General features: G+C 20.6%; 6 protein-coding genes across 7 annotated transcripts; 3 read left to right on the forward strand and 3 right to left on the reverse strand.

The window, feature by feature from the left end:
• Window positions 1–2,200: 2,200 nt before the first annotated feature.
• PF3D7_1147300 (conserved Plasmodium protein, unknown function) lies at window positions 2,201–6,286 on the forward strand (the record flags this gene model as incomplete). Its single annotated transcript, XM_001348113.1, has 1 exon — window positions 2,201–6,286. The coding sequence occupies one exon, from the start codon at window positions 2,201–2,203 to the stop codon at window positions 6,284–6,286; it is 4,086 nt and encodes a 1,361-aa protein (XP_001348149.1).
• A 776-nt stretch (window positions 6,287–7,062) lies between these two features.
• PF3D7_1147400 (conserved Plasmodium protein, unknown function) lies at window positions 7,063–7,565 on the reverse strand (the record flags this gene model as incomplete). The annotated part of the gene is made up of 2 exons (XM_002585400.1): window positions 7,063–7,210; window positions 7,480–7,565. The coding sequence occupies 2 exons, from the start codon at window positions 7,563–7,565 to the stop codon at window positions 7,063–7,065; spliced, it is 234 nt and encodes a 77-aa protein (XP_002585446.1).
• A 686-nt stretch (window positions 7,566–8,251) lies between these two features.
• PF3D7_1147500 (protein farnesyltransferase subunit beta) lies at window positions 8,252–11,023 on the reverse strand (the record flags this gene model as incomplete). The annotated part of the gene is made up of 1 exon (XM_001348114.2): window positions 8,252–11,023. The coding sequence occupies one exon, from the start codon at window positions 11,021–11,023 to the stop codon at window positions 8,252–8,254; it is 2,772 nt and encodes a 923-aa protein (XP_001348150.2).
• An 838-nt stretch (window positions 11,024–11,861) lies between these two features.
• Window positions 11,862–14,269, reverse strand: PF3D7_1147600 (conserved Plasmodium protein, unknown function; the record flags this gene model as incomplete). Its single annotated transcript, XM_001348115.2, has 5 exons — window positions 11,862–11,933; window positions 12,055–12,140; window positions 12,261–12,336; window positions 12,500–12,589; window positions 12,803–14,269. 5 exons carry the CDS (start codon window positions 14,267–14,269, stop codon window positions 11,862–11,864), a joined length of 1,791 nt encoding a protein of 596 aa, XP_001348151.2.
• A 1,360-nt stretch (window positions 14,270–15,629) lies between these two features.
• On the forward strand, window positions 15,630–16,310 carry PF3D7_1147700 (ATP synthase subunit delta, mitochondrial, putative; the record flags this gene model as incomplete). Its single annotated transcript, XM_001348116.1, has 3 exons — window positions 15,630–15,753; window positions 15,842–16,142; window positions 16,271–16,310. The coding sequence occupies 3 exons, from the start codon at window positions 15,630–15,632 to the stop codon at window positions 16,308–16,310; spliced, it is 465 nt and encodes a 154-aa protein (XP_001348152.1).
• A 1,296-nt stretch (window positions 16,311–17,606) lies between these two features.
• PF3D7_1147800.1 (membrane associated erythrocyte binding-like protein) lies at window positions 17,607–24,368 on the forward strand (the record flags this gene model as incomplete). Of its 2 annotated transcripts, XM_001348117.1 has the most annotated exons (5): window positions 17,607–17,781; window positions 18,005–23,788; window positions 23,918–23,996; window positions 24,116–24,183; window positions 24,307–24,368. In XM_001348117.1, the coding sequence occupies 5 exons, from the start codon at window positions 17,607–17,609 to the stop codon at window positions 24,366–24,368; spliced, it is 6,168 nt and encodes a 2,055-aa protein (XP_001348153.1). The 2 variants fall into 2 exon arrangements, with proteins under 2 accessions (XP_001348153.1, XP_024329139.1); XM_024473334.1 differs by lacking the exon at window positions 24,307–24,368 and having other exon boundaries at window positions 23,902–23,996; window positions 24,116–24,121.
• Between the last annotated feature and the right edge of the window lie 353 nt (window positions 24,369–24,721).

The raw sequence follows: 24,721 nt of genomic DNA on the forward strand, positions 1-24,721 counted from the left end.
ATTTATAATGTTGTTTTTATATATGCCTCTTAAAATTTTGTATATACAAAATATCATATTGTTCATTTTTAAATTTATTACTTATAATTACTATTCATATATTTTGTACAATTTATACATATTTAAAAAAAAAATTATATATACGTATATATTTTTGCATTTATTTTGTGTATGTTTTATTTCCTCATTTTATATATATATATAAATAATTTTTTTTTTTTTTTTTTTCTGGCTATTAATACTATAGGTTCCTTTTTATTTTATTATATATATATATATATATATATATTAATATATATATATTTTTTTAGTTGTTTTTATTTTGGATAAAAAATATGTACACACATATAGATATCTATATACATTTTACCTTATTTTTTAGAAAAGGACAAATGGATACATATATATATATATATATATATAATATATATATAATAATATGTACGGAAAAAGCTTAAGCTAGTATTTTACTATTCCCATAAGGATATATTTATTCACGGAATAAAATTATATATTATTTATTTTTGAAAAAAAAAAAATATAATGTCTATTTAATTTTTTTTTTTTTTTTTTTTTTTTTTTTTGTTGAGTGCAATTATTTGTAAGAAAAAAAAATATATTGATAATATAAATTTTGTAATTAAGCATATTATTATTATTCATATTCATAAAATTGATAAGTCCTTAAATAAGGATATAAATTTTTATTGATTATTTCCTTATTCTAAAAAGGGTGTACACAAACGAATGGAAAATAATAAAGAAATAATATAAAAAGGAATGATGTATAATATATATAATATATATAATTATATTAAATAAAACAGCATTTTAAGAAGAATAGGATGATGTAATAATTATAAAAAAAAAAAAAAAAAAAAAAAAATACGTACACAAAAAATTGCAAAGGAATTTTGGAACTCTTTATATGAATTTCATATTAATTTTCATAATCTTGTAAATATTTTACATGTTTGTCAAAAATAAATGAATTACAATAAAATGAAATAAAATAAAATAAAATAAAAAAAAAGAAAAAAAAAGAAAAAAAAAGAAAAATGTACATACATAAATATATATAAAATATAACTTTTAAATATATATATTTTATCTTAATTTTTTTTTCTTCTTATGATAATACAATTTCTATTTATCCAAATATAAGAAACAGGAAAATAATAAAAAAAATAAATCGTTTTAATAAGAAATCAAAAAAATAAAAACAAAAAAATAATTGTTTATCAAGATTATTTATGTTCTCAAAATTATGATTTTGTTTGTACTTGATTTTTCATAATTGTGAATGATTATTATTATATATATGTATATATAATTTGAAATATTTTATTTTATTTTTTATTATTGTAAATATTATATATATATATATATATATATATATATATTAATTTAAAAAAAAAAGAAAAAAAATAATTGAAAAAAAAAAAAAAAAAAGTGTATACATTTTCTAGCGCCATATTTATTATAAGGTTAAGTTATATCCTCTTCTTATATTTATACTTATAATGAGTGTGATGCATTTCAAAAAAAATATATAATATAAACATATTTTGTGTATACATAAATATGAATATTTAGAGATTTTAATATATATATATATATATTAATTTATATAATCTCTTTTATTTATATATTTTATTACAATTCATTATATGTTTATAAGAATTTGATATTATAATTTTTATATAAAGTATATATTTATATTATCCTAATGATATGATTTATATATATATATATATATATATTTATATATATATATTTATAAAGCTTATGTTTTTTATGATGCATATATTTAAAAATATACGTAGTGTGCATAGTATGAACTAAATGAATGAACAAAAGTAAAAAATATAAATACTTTTTTTCTATTTTAATTATATTTATATAACATATAGTTATATTATTTATTACATAGAACATCTTATATAGTGTATATAACATTTTATATATTAAATATTACGTAAAATATCATAGATAGTACATATAACGTTTTATATGTTACATCATATATATAACATCTTGCATATAGCATCTTACATATAACGTGTTACATTCATTGTGAATGTATTTCAAATGAAGTGTTATAATTTATGCATATATAAAATATATAGTTACATATATATACCATAGTATTTCTTGTAGAAAAAAAAAAAAAAGAAAAAAAAAAAAATCATATGATATAATGGTTTATAAAAAACACAATAAAAAAGGGACAGGACCCACATATAAAAATTCTCACAATAGGGAAAATGAATTAAAGAAAAAAAAAAATACCAAAGCAATCAAAAAAAAGAATGATACAGATATGATCAATAATCATCAGAATACTGTTATATTAAATCAGAAAGATGAACATAATATAACTTGTGGTTTAGAGAATGGAAAAGATGGTAATTTATTGGATATGGACAAAAAAATGAAATTGAAAGAAAAAGATCCCATCCTTTTTGAAGGGGAAAGAAACCCTAATACATTGAACATCAATAGCAATTCAACAAATGAAACATTAAATATTAATGTATTAAATAAGGATGGAGCAATTTTATATAAAGTACAAGATGAGAATATGAACGAGGAAGAGAAAGATAATAAAATATGTGATGTCAATGTATTACCATGTAATGGAAAAAATGAAAAAAAAAATCTCAAGAATGAAATGAAAAAAAATAAGAAATCGACAAAATTATATGCTAATATTAATAATAATGAAAATAATGAAAATAAAACTGAACTTGATATATATCAAAATGAAATTAAGGAATCATATAAAATGAATAATAAAGGATGCAAAAAAGTAAATAAAAATAAATTGACAACAAAGGAAAAAAAAAATAAAATGGTTAATACAAATGTATATGAACATAATAATTTTAACGATAATGTGATGAATGATAATGTTGAAAATACCATATATGAGAATAATATAGATTCTACAAAAATGGATAGTTATCAAAAAAACAATAAAACTTTAAATGAGAAAGAGGACAAGAATTGTTTTATAAAAGAAAATGAAGGATCAATAAATGATATAAATAAAGAAAAAGAAATAAATAAAACAATGGAAAATTGCAATGATATATTAAATGGTCCCATAATAAATGAGGGAGATAATGATTATACTCTTCTGAACAATGTCAAAAATAAAAAGAGGGAATATACAAGAAAATATAAAAACAAGAAATTATGTGCACAGGATAGTGAAAAGAATGATCTAAAAGTAAACGAAGATGAAGAAAAAAATAAAAAAAAGTGTATGAAAAGAAAAAATATTGAAGTACAAGAACAAGTGAATTTGCATGAAAAAAACGGAAAAGATATTATTAATAGTGATAATAATAAGATTAATAATGTTGTAGATGATATTATATCTAAAACGGAAAAGAATGTAAATACAAATGCGGAGGATAATGTTCATGAAGAAAAAAATGTTGCTAAACGTTTGGAAAAGGGGGAAATAAAAAATGCAAAGAGAAGTAAAAAAATGAAGAATACTAGTGTTAAGAATGATGATATGATAAGTGATAATAATAATATTATTAGAAATATTAGTACAATTACAACAAATACTAATAATACTTCAGCAACTACTACTAATACTTCAGTAACTACTACTCCCTTTAATCATAATAATAATAACTATAAGGAAGACATTAATATTAGTGAGGATATAAATAAATGTCTTGGTGAATTGAAAGATAACCAAGAAAAGTCCCAGAATGACAACACAAATAATGACAGTGGAGGAAAAAAGAAATATAGGAGACTTTTGAAAAATTTAGAAATTGATTTAAGTAGCAAAATTATAGATCATGATATATCGAAAAGGATTAGAACATGGAGTGGAAATTTAAGTTTAAAAGAAAAAATTAATTATTTTATAAAAAATAATATTGCAACTAAAACTGAATATAAATATGGAAAGAAACCTAATACCTTATCTATATGTAATCAATTTAATTTATATAACCATTTAACTATGCTAAATGATTTTAATAGATTACATTATTATAGAGCAGCTATGAGATGGACTGGACATAATGATGTATCATGTGAATCAAGTAGTAATAATTTGGTAGAGAATGGAAATAATTGGACTAATACATGTTCTGTTAATTCAATAAGGAGTAATAGTATAAATATGAATAATTCAAACAATGGTGATAATAATACCTTAAGTTTATGTTATACTGAAAGTATTAATAGTATGATGAATACTGCTAATGTAAATACAATGGACAGCATGAATTTATATAAATTAAATAATATGAAGAGTGGGAATAATCCATATATTTTTTTTGAAAATAACAAAGGTTGTTATGTTTATAATAAAAACATTATTGAAATAGGGACTGGTCCATTATCCTTATTATCCATTAATGCTATATTAAACGGTGCAAAACATGTAGATGCTTTAGAGGTTAATAAAGATGCTTCTGAGATGGCCAAAAATTTAATAGAAGGATATAATTTAGAAGATTATATTAAAATTATAAATTGTTATTCAAAGGTATATGAATATAAAGAAAACGATAGTCATAGAAAATTAAAGAGAAAGAATCTTTCATATAACTTTAAGGACAACAGTTTGGATGAACATTATTGTCGTAATTTTAATTATGATTTAATTATAAGTGAAGTCATTGGTGATTTTGCTTCACAAGAAGGAGTGGCTGATATATATTTGGATTTACATAAGAAAATATTTTCCTATAGAAAATATCAAGAATATTTAACACATTGGAATTCATCGAATAATAGTACTACGGAGTTATCCGTTTCAAAAATGGATTCCTTAAAAGATAGGGAATTGAGAAATGAAGGAACAGATACAAAAGTAGGTGTAACAAAAATAAACGAAAATGATAATATAAAATATGACGATAAAAATTTAAGTAATATTAATAGTGAGGAGGATAAAAATAACAAAAAATTGAATGTTAATATTATGAATAAAGAGAAGAAATTAACATACCATCAATTTTCTTCTAACAGCGAATTATATAATTGTGAAGAATTCTTTAATATGAATATCAAAAGTATTCCATATAGTGTTACCACATTTTATTGTCCTGTTAAGTTTCCATATACAGATAATATAATATATAAAAGTGATCAATATCCTGAAAGAACTATTATTAGCCCTAAAAATAAATTATTACAATCTGTTACTTTAGATTGGTCCAATTTGACTTTAAATAGTGATGGAAAAGAAGATACTACTGATTTTGGTATATTAGAATATTTATATCTAGAACAAAATATAATTAATCAAGTAATACAAAAGAGAAATCATATATTTTGTGTTAAGAAAAGTGGTCCGTTCTGTGGATTCCTAATAACTATTGATGTGGAAATAAGAAAGGGTGAACATTTTGGTACTAAATATGGAACATGTGATAGTTGGTACACTAATATTGTTTTATTAAAAAATGAAATAATGTTAGAAGAAAATGATTTAATAATTAATAAAACATATACTAATTTGTTAAATTATAATGAGCATTTTGTTGATAAAAAAACAGTATTAGTTTCAAGACCTTCCTATACATTTTATGGATATATATTAAGACCATTTAATGAATATACTAATTCGGATACCATTTCAGAAGATGGAAATACAATGGATGGTTCGTCTAATTCTTTATCAAAACAATTAAATAATTTATGTAATGAGGATAATTATATATATTTGGATGATGAATCTATATTATTATTGGATCAATTAACTTTTTACGAAAAAAATATATTATCCACAAGTACATGTAAAGAAAAACAGGAAGGCTTATATGATGATAAAGATATGATGAATAACATATGTCATACTGATGAAGTAAAAAATATGAAGGAGGATTTTGATAAGGACACTATAAAAGTGGAAAAAGAACATATTGGGAAAAATTCAAAAGAAGATGAAAGATCTCAAAAAATTAAAAAAAATAAATATTTTGTGGTCAAAAAAAGATATAAGAAAAAAAAAATGGAATTAGAAGATATGGAACATAAAAAACCGTGTAATGAAAGCAAAGAAGTGTACGAAAAAGATATAGAAGAGATTACTGAAAATTATAATTTAAATGCAGAATTATATTTTGAGAAATTAAAAGATAAAATTTTAATATATAAAAATATAAAATATAGGATATTAACTTTTTATGATCCAGTGGTTATTGATTATGATGAACAAGCTACAGTGATATATAAAAAGGATGATATATATAATAGTAAGGAAAATAATGTAAACAAATTTGTGAATAATGTGTATCAATAACGATTCAAAGGGAATATAAAATATTATTATCTATAAAATAATAGATTATATTAGATTTTATATATTCTTAATTTATAACAAAACTATAGGAAACATTCTATGTTCTCAATAAATATGTATATATATAAAAATATATTTATATTTTATATTTTTCCTTTTTGTTATTCCTTTATCGTTGTCCTATGTTTTATTTATTTATTTTTTTTATTATATGACTTTCATATTTTATGAATTCTGCATTATACTATTTTTCCATTATGTGATTCTTCGATTACATGGTATTTCCACCATTCGATTTTTCACGTTATATGATTTTTTACACTATATGATTTTTCATACTACATGGTTTTTCACATGTAAGATTGTTCACGTGTAATATTGTTCGTATGTAAGATTTTTCACACTATAACTTTTTTCACATTGGTTTTAGTGTTACCTTTTCATTAAAGTAGAAAGGATAATATAAATTAAGTTTCTTCATGATTACATATATGTATATGTCTATATATGCATAGGATATTTTTTATCTTATAAATTATTAACTATTATATTCACAAAAATTATAGAACATATAATATCTTATGTTAATTTTTGAGTTTTAAAAATTAATATAAGTTTCTTTACAAAAAGGGAATATAATATAATGAAACTGTATACTAATATGTATGTCTATATATATAATCATATTTTGTACAAAATAGAAAAAAAAAAAAAAAATGAAATGAAATAATAATTTATAATTTGTATATATATATATATATATATATATATATATATCATCTTTTTAATGACAAAAGAACAGTAAACATAATAAAAACCATATAAGTAACAGTGTGATTGTGAAAATTAATAAACGACTCAGCTTGGGGTGTAGCAGGGTCCATACCGCCCATTGCCATTCTCCACATTTTAGGTGCATCACATCTAAAAAATAAAATAAAATAAAATATTCCAAAGGATATAATTATATATATATATATATATATATATATATATATATATATTTTGTTTCATGTATTGTTCAAATAAATGAAATATTTTATATGTACAAAGGTGATAATGGTAATATTATAATATGATATACTATATATACATATGAATCCTATATAGCCTTAAAACATATGTCACATATTATTTATACAAAAAAATAAAATAATAAAAAAAAAAATAAGTATCTATTATTTTACACATACCTTGCTATATCAATTTTTGGTACTAAATTTGTTTTCAATATATTAAAATATTTGGATAAAAATACATTTTTCCTTTCTTCAAACATGATGAAAAATTAATATAGGGAAAAAAAAGAAAATCGAAAATGTGTATAAAATTTTTATTACGAGTATTATTTTTATTATATCTTTTTTAAATATCAAATAAAATATATATATATATATATATATATATAAATATTATTATATAAAAACTACTTATAAATTATATAATAATAAATTAAAAAATTATAAAAATATTTGGAAAAAAAGAAAAATAGAAAATATATATGAGTTGTAATATAAATTGCAAAAATATTTTTATTCAAAATATGTATTATACATATATATATATATATATATATATATATATATGTGTATTTATATATATTTCTTTTTTATGGAAAATAGTGCCAAGTTTATTAATTTTTTTTTTAAATAAAAAAAAAAATTCAAAACATCAAAATTTAATGTTATAATATATTAAAGTTTATTTGTCGGAATAATATTTTAAAAGGAACAATAAAGAGCACATATAAAAAAAAAATAAAAAATATAAAAAATATAAAAAAAAGAAAAAAAAGAAAAACAATATTACAAAAATGATTAAAAAAATAATTAATTATAAAAAATACAAGAATATAATTATATTTATCATTAAAAATGTGTGTATATATATATATATATATATAATATTAAATAAAATAACGATCACAAATTTTATAATATCATTTTAATTCCATTGCATTTTATTTCATTCTTGTAGTAACCTTTTTAAATATAAATATGCCCCTTTACCTGTTCTATAATTAATTTTATTTTGATTTAAGGGAATATTGGGAGAAAAATAATTATAACTATTATAAACTTTATCAACTGTGATATTATATAGTATATGTATTTTATTTAAATTATTATATATATCTTTATTCTGAATGTCTTTAAAATTCTTTTTATCTAATGATGATAAATGATTTTGTACTAAGGATAATCCACTCAAAGCATAACACGTATGATAATAATCTATCCTTTCTTTTGGTTTATCTTTCATTCCTCCTTTACTATTTTGTGAACATAAATATAAGTAAAGCTTTAAAAAATTTTCATTGAACAGAACATTTTTTTGTATATATTCATTTTTGTAATTTTCAAAAAATAATATATCTTCCATAATTTTGGATTCTTTTGATATATTCTTTACATTTTGATGGTGTAACAATTTTGTTTGCTCATTTGGCATTTTATGATATGTTAGAACATCTTTTTGTTCACATAAATAATTATTAGGATTATCATTATTTTGATTTAAATATTTATTAAAACAATTTGATTTTATATTTTCTGTATATGTATTTGAGTTTATATCCTTTTCACTACATAATTCATGTGATTTTGAATAATCCTTTATTTCATTCTCTTTTTCTATAATAACATATTCACCTTTAGGATTATTTTTTGTTATGTCACCTTTATTAAAAAGTATACTTTTTAAGATATATATTTCATAAATTAAGAAGAATATGGAACCCATCCAAAATGAATAACATGAATCGACCAACTTATTTGTTCTTCCCATGAATGCACCTTCTATATTACTTTGTTTATTCATTAACCAATGTGTTAAATTTTTAAGATTTATTTTATTAACTTTTCCTAATATACATAAGGTAGCTAAGGCACAATAAGAATATCCTCCATGACATTCTTGGAATTTTTCACTTGTAAAACCCCCTTCATAATTTTGACATGTCAAAATATATTTTTCAACATTTTTTTTAACCTCATTTGTTAATATATGACACATAGAACAAATAGATATAGCACAATAAGTTCCTCGCATATCAATTTCTCCATTTATATGTACTCTAAAAGATCCATCTGTACATTTCAATTTTAGTATATAAGAATGTAATTTTTTTTTATCAAGAAAACTTAAAAAGTTATTTTCTTCATCATGTAAATATATAAAAACACAGACAGCTGCATAAGTCGTTGCAATGTGTGTATATTGATTTAATCCTCCACCAAATCCTCCATCATTATTTTTTATTTTGTTTAGATAAAGGAAAACACATTTTTTAATATAATCAAATGTAGGTTTACCTATTTTTTCTTCAATTTCAAATGTGTTATATAATATATGTATGGAATGTATACACCAATAAAAAATCCAAGGTTTGGAAGCTTCTAAACTAATTAATTTCATATTCTTTAAAAAAAATATATCAAGACAAAATTTGAAGTGAAGTTGTTTTTCTAACTGTAAGTTTAATATGCTCATAAATTTATTTAATAAATTGTTTGATTTGTTTAATTTAAAATTATATTTGTACGTTGATAACATGAAAGGGTCTTCTTTTTTTATATGAATACTCTTAAATTCGACTATGTTAAAATTTAAATTATTTGTTGACTCAATTTCCTTATCATTTATAAATTTGTGCAAATGTATGTCTATACTGTCAGAATATTGTTCGTTATATTCTTCCGTTTCATTATTTAAATAATTAATATTGTTTTCATTTTGAATATTTTCAGATGGTTCCTTATGATATAATTGTTTAAAATGTTCAAAAGTATGTAAAGGTGTATGTTTATTAATTATATTTTTATTATCCATGTTGTTTATTTGTTTTATGTAGGAATGTATTGTATCGAATGTATAAGATTGGTTTTTGAAGTAAGAAGAGATATCTTCAATTTTTTGTACATGATTAAAAAGGAAATATATAATTATATCAGGTATATGTATGTTTGGATTATTTAAAAGCATATCAATGATAGTAGAAGAAAAGGATTTGTAATAAATTGTTAATATTTGTTTTTCTACTTTTAATTTTTCTTTTAATGTTTTACTATTTTTATTACAATTTAAATAAAAATTGAAAACCGTATTATTTAAAAGTTGGTCATTATTTCTTATATCACAAGATATATATTTATTATCATTTTGAATGTAAGTAGGTAATGTTTCTTGTTCTATATTGTTTTGTTTACTAGATAATTTTGTTACATTGTTATACATTTCTGTATATTTTTCACATATATCTTCATGTGAACAATCTACTTGATTATTTTGAGTTACATTATTTACATTTTGTTCCTTTATATTATTATATAAATGTTTAGTTTTATAATTGTCTGATTTATATATTTCATTTACACAATGATCATTTATTGTATGTTCTTTAATGTACATATTATTAAAAAAGAGGGAATTAAAAATATTATCATGGTCTATTGAGTTTAGATATTCTTCATTTATAATATCTGATGAACATGAAGAAAAACTTGTATTTATACTATTTTTTTCGGTAGTGTCATAATCTAAATAATCTTCATTTAAATTAAATATATAATTAAACAACAATTTTATAATATTTTCTATATAATTATATGATGTTTCATTTTCAAAATCTATATTAATTGTATACTTATATTTTTCATAATTTATTAACTCATATAAAAGGTGAATCAAAATTTTGTTCCTGTGATATCTCAATAAATACGAATCATTTTTTTCCATTTTCCAGTAAATATTTTTTTATAATATTTATATATTAAAAGTAGATGTTAAAATTATTTCAAAAAAATTTACTGTTACCATAACTACAATGGAAGAACATATATATATATATATATATATATATATTATTACAATATTATACAAATTAAAATTGATAAAGAATATTTCAAATTTGATTAATTTTCATCTACTTTTTTTTTTTTATAAGAATAAATAAAAAATATATATATTACAAATTATATATTTTACATTTTGCTTCATTCAATTTTTTCATCCACATAAAATATATATATATCTATATTTTTAAATGAAAGATTTTGTTATGAATGAAAATTTTTATTTAGTATCCTCTTCTATGAAAAGGAAAATTATAATAAATTGGAAAAAAAAAAAAGAAAAAAAGAAAAAAAAAGAAGAAAAATAAAAACATAAAAATAAAAGAATAATATAAAAACATAAAAATAAAAGAATAAAATAAAAACTTAAAAATAAAAATAAAAACAAAGCTTTTATAAAAAAAAAATTAAATTACTAATTAAAATATAAATATAATTAAACATTAAATTAAATTAATACATAAAAAAAAAAACGTATACTTAAATATAAATATATACGTAAAAAGATTGAAACATATGGAATAAAACATATACGAAAAGAATTATAAAGTTAAATATATGAAACCAATACAAAAAATTTTTAATTATATATATATATATATATATTTTAGTAAGCTACTGCTTATAGAAAGAAAAAAAAAAAAAAAAAAGGAATGAAAAGAAAAATATAGATATTTTTGAATTAAATGAAAATCGTTTCTTTTGTTTTGCAATGTTTCTACTTATAGGTAATTGGTTAATACAAAAAAGGTTCCTTTAGAAATAAATTTGGAGACTTTGGCATTTGCATTCATCTAAAAAATAAAATTTATAAAAATAATTACGGCATGTTACTTTTTGTGTTGTGTGTACATATATATTTTTTATGCATATAAATGATATGTTTTTAGTTTTTATATATTTATTTTTAATTACTTCTAAATAATATTCAATTATGTCATTATTATTAGTACAAAGAATAGCGTCATATTTCATGGCTAATTTTATAATATAGTCTATATCTGTAGAAAAAAAAAGGAAAAAAAAAAAAAAAAAAAAAAAAAAAATAGCTAGAATATGAAAGATAGTGCATAAAAATGGAATAATTTTTTTTTTTTTTTTATATTTATTTATGTCAATACCTTTATGATTCATGGTAAATATTGTAGAATGAATTTTCCTATAACCTATTTTTAAGAGGCCATCTTTCTTTAATTCCTAATGACAAAAAGAACAAAAAGGAACTAATATAAGTATTCTGTAATATGTATAATATATGGTAATGTTATATATATATATATATATATATATATATATATATATATATATATATATATATATGTATATGTATATGTATGTATGTATGCTTATTTTTGATTACATTTAGAACATATAACTGAAAATTTGCTGGTTCATCCAAGTTATTTTCACAAAATGCTATTTCATTGTACCACCAGTAGGGAACATATACCTAAATAAATTGAAGAAATAAATAACATGTGTGTACATTTTCTAATTTTATACATATGAACTGTAATGTGTTACTTTTATGTAAGCATAAGGATATAATAAAATGGACATAATATATAAATATAAATATATATATATATATATATATATATATATATATATATTTATTTATTTATTTCATGTATTTATATTTTCATTCCTTTTAAAACAGTACCATTGGCTTTAATTTTTTTTGAAACAATGAAGTGACTGCATATATTAATCTACAGATAGACACTTTTGTCTTATATTGAACTAAATAAGAATATTCATCATTTATTAGAACATCAAAATTAAAATTTTTATCATCAATATATCCATCCATACCGGAAGATATATTTAGTGCATCTAAAAGTACAATTTGTGTAGAATTATTTACATATCTTAGATGAGGTTTCCACGTAAGCATAATAGGATATTTATTTTGATCATTTAATATTTGTTCATAATAAAAATTATTATTATTATGAAAATTATCTATTTCATTTTCATTATTTAAATTCTCAATTTCATTATTGTTATGATTTAGAGGGTAAAACATTTTCCGTTCATTTTGATCGTCATCTTTATTCTGTATATTATAATCAGAGAATATGGATGTATTTTTTTCTTTATAAAAATATATAACTTCATATGAATATCTTAATAATATAATATCATACCCTTTTAATATTCCAAATTCATTGTAATCAGATTTATTTAAATATTCATCATTAAATACTCCATCTGTATATGTTTTTTCTATGCAATTTATTGTTTCATCTTTTATTCCTGTATGAAGTAGAAATAAAATAGATAAATGTTCGGGTTCGAAAATATCATTAATATATAGGATACTTTTTATTTTTTGTTGTTTTAAAAAATTAATTATATAATCTTCTTTTTCATTCTGTATATCATTTGTAATATCATCTTCAATATTATGTTCAATATTATGTTCAACATAATCTTCCATATCATCTTCCATATCATCTTCCATATCAATTGATTTGTTAGGTGAATTAATATTTTGATTATACCTATTTGATTCACAATTTTCTTCTATAGTATTGTCATAATCCTTTTTATTTTTTTGTGTGTTTTTTTTATTTGTATTATTTATCTCTTGTTCTGAAATTAGTTTTTCAATATTTTTAAACATTTTATGATTAAAATTTATAGAGATATGCCCTGTGCTGTCAATACATTTATGTATATTTAATTTAAGGGGTGTCTCAATTAAAAAGAAGATGCGTTCTTTATTACATGAATCGTTCAATAAGTAATAAGAATAATTTAATATCATATCTAAAAAATTGTCTAGCTTTAATATCATATTTTCAAAATAATAAAACCATGTATAGAAATATACCTTAGTACTAATGTTTTTATTTATTTTTAATTCTTCATATATATAATATACATTGGTTATCCCTTCTTTATCATTAAAATGACTTTCTAATTCTTTAATAATACAACTTTGCACATAATATCCTTCATTTATAAATATATCCATATTTTGATTAAAACTAATATCATATTGTGTTGATTTATCTTCTTTCTTAGTTCTCTTAGTAATTTCCTCCTTATGTGGATTATCCACATTTTCTATTTCATCATTTTTTTTTTGTCTACTCTTATTCCTTTTTTTAGAATCTATCATTATATGTTTGAAATATTAAATGCATGTTAAAACATAAAAATGTATATACAAATGTGTGTATGTATTTTGATATACTAATTTTTCTCATTTTTAATATGTTATATTAAAAACGTAAAGGCATATATATACTTGAATATGTTTATGCTTATATATATATATATAATAATTTATAGAATTGTGAAAAAAATGAAATAAAATAATAAATTATGTTAGTTGAATAAATAATTACATGGTATAAATGTATAAAAAAAAATGTATTATTATACAATTCGTCATACAAAAAAAAAAAAAAATAAAAATAAAAATAAATAAATTAAAATAAAAAATATATATATATAAATAATAATATATACTTATATATATATGTATTTAGATATATATTATTTTATGAAATAATGAATAAGGAAAAGAAAAAAAAGTAACACATAAGTATATATATATATATATATATATATATATATATATATATATATATATGTATATGTATATGTATATGTATATGTATATATTTGTATTTTTTTTTTATTTTTTCTGATAAATTTCCATGGTGTATATATATTTTTATATATGTTTATTATTATGAATAGTAAAAAATAAAAAAAAAATCTTATTCTTTAAGTTTTAATATTTAATTTATCATAAATTATATAAAATAAGAATATATATATATATATATATATATATATATATATAATTTGTGAACGGAGATGTGAAAAAAAAAAAAAAAATTGTATTTTCCTTTTAAAAGTTTTTTTAAAATAAAAGAAATACAAAATTGAAGGTATGAGTATAGTATAATAATATTATGCGGATTATATAATTAAAATAATGTATTGTTTTTATATCTAAAAATATCAACTGTGTAATTTAAATTGTACGTTTGAAAAAAATAAAATTAACTTGAAATATAAAAAAGAAAACAAAAAATTAAATAAAATAAGAACTATATATTTTTCTATTATTATTATTATTATTATATTAGATTATGATTTTTTAAATATTAATATATTTTTTATATACGTTAAGAAATATAACACATACTACTAAAACGTTCACACTTATTTATATTTATATGAAAGAAAAAAAAAAAAAAAAAATACGAAAAAAGAATATTTATGTAATTAATGTATAAAATATAGTGTATTATTATTATTATTATTATTATTATTATTATATATATTTATATTTATAAATATTTATCTAAAATTACATTTTTATTTAAAATGTTTATTGTCATGAAATAAGAAAACATAAAATAAGTATAAGTTAAAAAAAAAAAAAAAAAAAATATAAGTGCCAAAAACAAAGGATAAAAATATTATTTTGAAGAAATATTAAAACAGCAAAAACAAGAGGAAAGATGTTTTATAGAACAAGAAGAATATTTTTTAGTACTGCAAAAAATAGTAACCTGTATTTATCGATTTCTTCCTCAAGTGAATCTATATTTAGAAATCAAGTAATAAAAAGAGCTTCCTTTCCAGGTTAATATGAAAAATGAAAAATATATATATATATATATATATTTATTTATTTATTTATTTATATATTTATGTGTATTTATATTTTCAGGTATTGAAGGTTATTTTACTGTAACTAATAATCATAGTCCCCTAGTTACTTTATTAAGAAATGGAATAATAACAGTCGAATTTGATGATAAGGAAAAGAAACAATTTTTTATTTCAGATGGAATATTTATATACAAAAAGAGTAATGACAATAATAGTAGCAATAATGCTGAAATAGTTGGTGTGGAAATAGTTCCATTAGAATATTTAGACAAAAATAAAACAATTAAAGTTTTACAAGAAATGTGTGCAATAAATGATGCTACGGATGATAAATGGAGAAAAATAAAAACACTTTTAGGGTTAAATAAATAAATAAATATATATATATATATATATATATATATATTATTTTGTCTATATAGTATTATATGCATATATATATTTTTTCACTTTGTATATATTTTAAAATTTTTTTTTTTTTTTGTAGGAAAGAATTATGTTCTTCTATACTTCGTGTTGCTACATAATTCCAGATGCACATATATAAGAATATATACTAAAAAAATAAAAAAACTAATAAAATGGTAGTTCTCCATGCATGCCTTTTTATTATCATAATATTCATATAAAACTGTTAGACTATTTATAATTAAATTAATATATATTTTTTCTGAATATGATTAATTTTTATAATTGAATATATGTAAAATATTTATTGTTATATTTTTTGTTTATTTGTTTGTTTGCTTCTTTTTTTTTTTTTTTATTTTATTTTTTTATTTTTTTATCTTATGTGTATATAACTATTAATCTTTTACATTTTAACTCACTTAATTTTAATAACACATATAACATTTTTTAAATAGATAAAAAATCAAATTTTATACAAATGACATGCCATTATTTTTGAGAATAAACTCAAGAATAAAAAAAAAAAAGGAAAAAAAAAAAATAGACAATAATAAAAATCTGCATGTGTTCTTATATGAAGAAAATATATCAGACTTTATTTTATTTATTTATTTATTTTATATTTTGTTTACATGGTTATAGCTTTTTGTCTCAAAATTTAGAAAGAAAAATAATAATCATGAATTAAAAATTATAAAATGAAAAATGTGAAATTAAATGAATTTTCAGTTCTTAAAATTTTTATATATAGAACCTACATTTATGTTACTGTTATTTTCTTTATAAAATAAAAAATATATGTATTTATATATTTATCTTTTTATGTGAGAAATAATAAAATTTTTTTTTGATATAGTTTGAATCTATATTATATATTTATATAATACATGTGTGAATAGGGATATATAATTATTTTTTTTTTGGTTTGTATAAAATATATATATATATATATATATATATATGTACTGTGTTTTGGTTGTACACACGCTACATTATATATTTTACTTATATGCTATACAGAATAACATATTATATATATATATATATATATATATATAATTTTTATATTATATTTTATAATTATTCTTTTATTGTTTCAAAATAAAAGTTTTATGTTAATATATAAAGATATATAAAATTTTTGCTTCCTTTTATTTATTATACTTTATTTATTTTGTAAAAGACTCTTAAATATGTTTTTTCTAATTGCATACGTAGTCGTGATATTGCTACTTATTTTTCATGAATTGAAAATTAAGCATATATATTATTTTTTATCTTAATTTTCAGATATATTCTATTTGTTTGGTTGAAATAAAATTAGTGCATATATAAATATATATATATATATATATATATATATATTTAATTGTTTCTATTTTTTCATATTCTTTTATTTTATTGTAATAAATATGGGGGTATTGAAACATTTTTTCTTTTTGTTATTTCTGTATGTTAATAATACGAGTGCTATCAATAATCCTCAAGAGGAGTTTATGGACAGATTTGATATAAATAAGAATCATGTGAATATAAAATGGTCAAACTCTGGGATACATGGAAAGGGGAAATTCAAATATGAAATTGGTAAATCCTGAAAAGTTTTATATATATATGTATATATATTTTTGCATCTATGTCTTATATATTTGCTTGAAATTTTTTTTTTTTTTTTTTTCTATATATATGATATCTTTTATATATGTTTTGACTAAAATATATATTTATATGGGAATATTATAAAATTAAATATATATATATATATATATATATGTATATTTTTTTTTTTTTTTTTTTTTTTTTTTTGAAGAAGAAAGAGACGTACTTTCAGAAGGGAATGAATCCGAAAAATCGACTATTTGCCCAAATCATGTAAAAGAAGGAACTTACAAACTCGGTTGTCCCGATTATGGGAAAACTTTTTTGATGGGTTTTGAGGATAATAAATATAGTGAAGAGTTTTTAAATGAAATAAGTTTTGGTTTTTTGAATAAAAAATATAAACTTCCTATAGAAATTCCTTTGAACAAAAGTGGATTATCTATGTACCAAGGTCTCTTTAAACGTTGTCCTTATAATAAGAAACATTATAGTATGATAAAAAATGAAAATGAATATGATATGTGTTTTCGTAAATTTTATAACAATAGTAATATATCCACAAGGATATATAAACGAGGTAAACAAAATAGAAAATACATATATTTTAGTTCACATGGTCTTGGGGGTAGATTAGGTGCTAATATTGAAGAACCTTTACATAAATATAAGAACGATGAACACTATGTAACTAAAAAAATGAGATATCCAGAAAAAATAAAAAATTTGTTTGATTGTTCTATATATTCTCATTGTATAGGACCCTGCCTTTACAAAGATTTTAATAATAGTTGCTTTCTTAATTTACCCATTCTTTTTAATCATCAAACAAAAGAATGTGTAATTATAGGAACACATGAAGAAAAGAGAATTCATAACTGTCAAAGTGGAAGTACTGATCAGAATATACAGAGATGTTTTCTTCCTGTGAAAAAAGAAAAAGGTAACCAATGGACCTATGCATCATCCTTCATACGTACAGATTATATGACAAAATGTCCACCAAGGTTCCCATTAAATCATACTATGTTTGGATATTTTAATTATAGTACTGGAAAGTGTGAGACGTATTATATGAATCATGAAAAACGTACATTATCATTTTCAAAATGTATTGAAACATTATTTAATAATATTAAGAAACAGGATGATGTGAATAATAGTTCATTTTTATGGGGAGTTTGGACTATAGAAAATAATGCAAATGAAAAAACGAATTTAGCATCTATGGATAATACAGGATCATGCTACTTTTTAAAGAAAAAGCCAACATGTGTACTGAAAAAGGAAAATCATTTTTCTTTTACTATATTAACAGCAAATTCATTTAATCTAAATCAAAATATAATATATCCTGAACTAAAAAATAATTCTTCTAAAGAGGGTTCCAGTTTAATTCATTTTAAAGATCCAAAACAAACTAATAAAAGGGTGCTATATGAAAATAATAAAAAATCAAAAAGAAATGTAAGGACAAAAATAAATTCTGTAAATCCATTTACGATACCTTCAACTTTAAATACAAATGAGAAGGAAGAATATAATAAGAACGAAGTAAAAAATTATCCTAACAATAATATATCATATATACAAAAAGTTCATTCATCTTTTGTAAACAATAGGTTTAATATTCATTCAGATAGTTCATTTAAACCAATACATAAAATGATACAAATGAATATATATACAGATAATAAATTATATAATAATAATAATCAAAAAATTAAAGATTCAAATAATAATATGAATGGAATGTCAGTAACTCAAAGAAGTCCATCTATAGGAGAAAATCAAAATGGAAACCCGCAACAAAAATATATGGAAAGATTTGATATTCCAAATAATCATATATTCATAGAATGGCAAAAGGAAGGTGAATATGGAAATGACGAATTTAAATATAATATTATATCAAATAAAACAGCAGGTACAAGTCAATCATTATTCCATAATTATAAAGACAAAACATGTCCAAATCATGTTTATGAAGGGAGGGCACATGGTAGTTGTCCAAATTATGGTAAAGCTATTATTGTACAAAATCTTCTAGGTGAAGAATATGATAAGAATTTTAATTTGAATTTTTTAAATGAAATACGTACAGGATACCTTAACAAATATTTTAAGAAGGATGTCGAAATATCTTATGAAAATAGTGGAATAGCTATGCATAATAACATGTTAAGAAGTTGTCCGGTTCATGAAAATGAAGAAAAATTATTTTCTGTGAAAACGGATTATAATTATAAAATGTGTAAATCTAAAATATTTTCAAATCGTTTTACCATGAAGGAGTATGACCCCAAAACACGATTGTTTATGTATTATGGTTTGTATGGTTTAGGTGGAAGATTAGGTGCTAATATTAAACGAGATAAACAGAAAGAAAAAAAATATGAAGATAATATAACATTACCAATGAAAAATCCATCACTAATTAAGAATTTGTTCGACTGCTCTATATATTCTTATTGTTTGGGTCCTTGTTTAGAAAATTCTTTTGGTAATAAATGTTTCCGTAATCTGCCTGCTTATTATAATCATTTAACAAATGAATGTGTTATATTGGGTACACACGAACAAGAAAGAACAAATTCGTGTAGAAGAACGAAAGAAGAAAAGAAAAAACCTAATTGTCAGATATTAAGAAAAACAACTGATTCGAAAGATTGGACATATGTCTCTTCATTTATCAGACCTGATTATGAAACAAAATGTCCACCTAGATACCCTTTAAAATCAAAAGTTTTTGGAACCTTTGACCAAAAAACAGGAAAATGTAAAAGTCTCATGGACAAAGCATATGAAGTTGGAATTAATAAATTTTCAGTCTGTTTAGAATATTTATTTTTAGTATCACCTAAGGATTTATATAATAGCGGAAGAAATAACTATTGGGGTATTTGGGCAGCAGATCATTCTGTTAATGAAAATAATATTGAAATAGCAAATGGTAAATGTTATCATTTAGTTGTAAAACCAACATGTGTCATAGATAAGGAAAACCATTTTTCTTTTACAGCGCTTACAGCAAATACTGTTGATTTTAACCAATCCGTTAATATAAGAAAGATTGAAGAATTAACTGAATATGGAAACAATGATGATGTACTAAAAGAAAAGGAAATTAATAATGAACCTATTGATAATGTGAATGAAACAAAAATTAATAGAAAAAGTCATGTAAATTCTATGGAAAGAAATAAACCCTCTTATAAGGAAAATGAATATGACCAAATGGAAAAAAATGTTGAAGATGAAACATACTCCGAAGAATTTGGATTATTTGAGGAAGCGAGGAAGACAGAAACAGGAAGAATAGAAGAAGAATCAAAAAAAAAGGAAGCTATGAAAAGAGCTGAAGATGCAAGGAGGATAGAAGAAGCGAGAAGAGCTGAAGATGCAAGGAGGATAGAAGAAGCGAGAAGAGCTGAAGATGCAAGGAGGGTAGAAATAGCAAGAAGAGTTGAAGATGCAAGGAGGATAGAAATATCAAGAAGAGCTGAAGATGCAAAAAGGATAGAAGCAGCAAGAAGAGCTATAGAAGTAAGAAGGGCAGAATTAAGAAAAGCTGAGGATGCAAGGAGGATAGAAGCAGCAAGAAGATATGAAAATGAAAGGAGGATAGAAGAAGCAAGAAGATATGAAGATGAAAAGAGGATAGAAGCAGTAAAAAGAGCTGAAGAAGTAAGAAAAGATGAAGAAGAAGCAAAGAGGGCAGAAAAAGAAAGGAATAATGAAGAAATAAGGAAATTCGAGGAAGCCAGAATGGCGCATTTTGCTAGAAGACAAGCAGCAATCAAAGCTGAAGAAAAAAGAAAGGCTGATGAATTAAAAAAAGCTGAAGAAAAGAAAAAGGCCGATGAATTAAAAAAATCTGAAGAAAAGAAAAAGGCTGATGAATTAAAAAAAAAAGCTGAAGAAAAGAAAAAGGCTGATGAATTAAAAAAAAAAGCTGAAGAAAAGAAAAAGGCTGATGAATTAAAAAAAAAAGCTGAAGAAAAGAAAAAGGCTGATGAAGTAAAAAAAGCTGAAGAAAAGAAAAAGGCCGATGAATTAAAAAAATCTGAAGAAAAGAAAAAGGCCGATGAATTAAAAAAATCTGAAGAAAAGAAAAAGGCTGATGAATTAAAAAAAAAAGCTGAAGAAAAGAAAAAGGCTGATGAATTAAAAAAAAAAGCTGAAGAAAAGAAAAAGGCTGATGAATTAAAAAAAAAAGCTGAAGAAAAGAAAAAGGCTGATGAATTAAAAAAAAAAGCTGAAGAAAAGAAAAAGGCTGATGAATTAAAAAAAAAAGCTGAAGAAAAGAAAAAGGCTGATGAATTAAAAAAAAAAGCTGAAGAAAAAAAAAAGGCTGAGAATTTAAAAAAAGCTGAAGAAAAGAAAAAGGCTGATGAATTAAAAAAAAAAGCTGAAGAAAAGAAAAAGGCTGATGAATTAAAAAAAAAAGCTGAAGAAAAGAAAAAGGCTGATGAATTAAAAAAAAAAGCTGAAGAAAAGAAAAAGGCCGATGAATTAAAAAAAGCTGAAGAAAAGAAAAAGGCCGATGAATTAAAAAAAGCTGAAGAAAAGAAAAAGGCCGATGAATTAAAAAAAGCTGAAGAAAAGAAAAAGGCTGATGAATTAAAAAAAGCTGAAGAATTAAAAAAAGCTGAAGAAAAAAAAAAGGTTGAACAAAAAAAAAGAGAAGAAGAAAGAAGAAATATGGCGTTAAGAAGAGCCGAGATACTTAAACAAATAGAGAAAAAGAGAATAGAAGAAGTAATGAAATTATATGAAGAAGAAAAAAAAATGAAGGCTGAACAACTTAAAAAAGAAGAAGAAGAAAAAATAAAGGCTGAACAACTTAAAAAAGAAGAAGAAGAAAAAAAAAAGGTTGAACAACTTAAAAAAAAAGAAGAAGAAGAAAAAAAAAAGGCTGAACAACTTAAGAAAGAAGAAGAAGAAAACAAAATAAAGGCTGAACAACTTAAAAAAAAAGAAGAAGAAGAAAAAAAAAAGGCTGAAGAACTTAAAAAGGAAGAAGAAGAAGAAAAAAAAAAGGCTGAACAACTTAAAAAAGAAGAAGAAGAAAAAAAAAAGGTTGAACAACTTAAAAAAAAAGAAGAAGAAGAAAAAAAAAAGGCTGAACAACTTAAAAAAGAAGAAGAAGAAAACAAAATAAAGGTTGAACAACTTAAAAAAGAAGAAGAAGAAGAAAAAAAAAAGGCTGAAGAACTTAAAAAGGAAGAAGAAGAAAAAAAAAAGGTTCAACAACTTAAAAAAGAAGAAGAAAAAAAAGCGGAAGAGATAAGAAAAGAAAAAGAAGCTGTAATAGAAGAAGAGTTAAAAAAAGAAGATGAAAAAAGAAGAATGGAAGTAGAAAAAAAAATTAAAGATACAAAAGATAATTTTGAAAATATTCAAGAAGGCAATAACAAAAATACACCATATATTAATAAAGAAATGTTCGATTCCGAAATAAAAGAAGTTGTTATTACAAAAAATATGCAGTTAAATGAAGCAGATGCTTTTGAAAAGCATAATTCTGAAAATTCTAAGAGTTCCAATAAAAATGCAGATTTTTCAAAAGAAAAAGATTTATTAGAAGATGATATAGAAAATATATTAGAAACAGATGAAAATGAGAAAATTAATAAGGATGATATTGAAAGGTCGAATAATAACATGAAAGGAAATAATAATGATATAATCTATACAAAACTAGATGTGGAAGAATATAAAAAAAGGGATGTTAATGAAACAAGGGAAAAAATTATAAAAATATCAAAAAAGAATATGTGTAATAATGATTTTTCATCAAAATATTGTGATTATATGAAGGATAATATTTCATCAGGTACATGTTCTAATGAAGAAAGAAAAAGTTTATGTTGTTCCATTTCTGATTTTTGTCTAAAATACTTTGATCATAATTCAAATAAATATTATGATTGTACCAAAATAGAATTTGCTGATCCTTTATATAGATGTTTTAAAAAAAAGGAATTTTCAAGTATGCATCGTCTATAAAATAAATAAATAAATAAATAAATAAAATAAAATAATATTTTGATAAATAGAATAATAAAATTTTAAATTACTTATAATATAAATATTTTTATTAAGTTACTTTTTTTTATAGACATGGTTTATTTTGCTGGAGCAGGAATAGTACTGATACTCCTGTTTGTCATTGGTTCAAAAATGATCATAGGAAAGTGGTACGAATATAACCAAAAAAAAAAAAAAAAAAAAAAAAAAAAAAAAAAAAATTAAATAAATAATCAAACTGAGGAATATATTATGTAATTATTTATTCATTTAATTTTTAAATTTATAGGTTTGAAGAAGCTACATTCGATGAAATGGATTTAAATTATGATAAAATATATACACTAGCAATGATAAGTAATATTATAATAAATATAATTTTTTTTGTATTTTTTTTATGTTATCTTTTAAAAAAAGAAAAGAACAAAAATAAAGAATATAATAACTTTATTTTATTATTATTATTTTTTTTTCTTTTAGATAATGAAGAAACTCAAGTAAGCAATCCTTTAAGTTATTCGGAAGAAAACATAATCAAATGAAATAATTTATAAATAAATACATTGTTACTTTTTCTTTTATTTGTTTATTTCTTGTTTTTATTTTTTTTTAATATATAAATAAATAAATATATATATATATATATATATATATATATATAATTATTAACAACTTAAATATTGCTTAATTTTGCAATGTTTATTAACTTAATAATGTTTTATTGTACTTTTTTGTGGGTTTATTTTTTTTGAATATTTGAATAGTAACTACTTTCATATTTATATATTAAAATGTTTCTTTTTCCTATTTCCATTTTATATTTATATCAATATTAATAATACTTTTTATATTATATTATAGAAATAATTAAAAAAATATATATAATACTATACAA

This window comes from Plasmodium falciparum (genome assembly GCF_000002765.6).
Source record: "Plasmodium falciparum 3D7 genome assembly, chromosome: 11".
NCBI lineage: Eukaryota > Apicomplexa > Aconoidasida > Haemosporida > Plasmodiidae > Plasmodium > Plasmodium falciparum.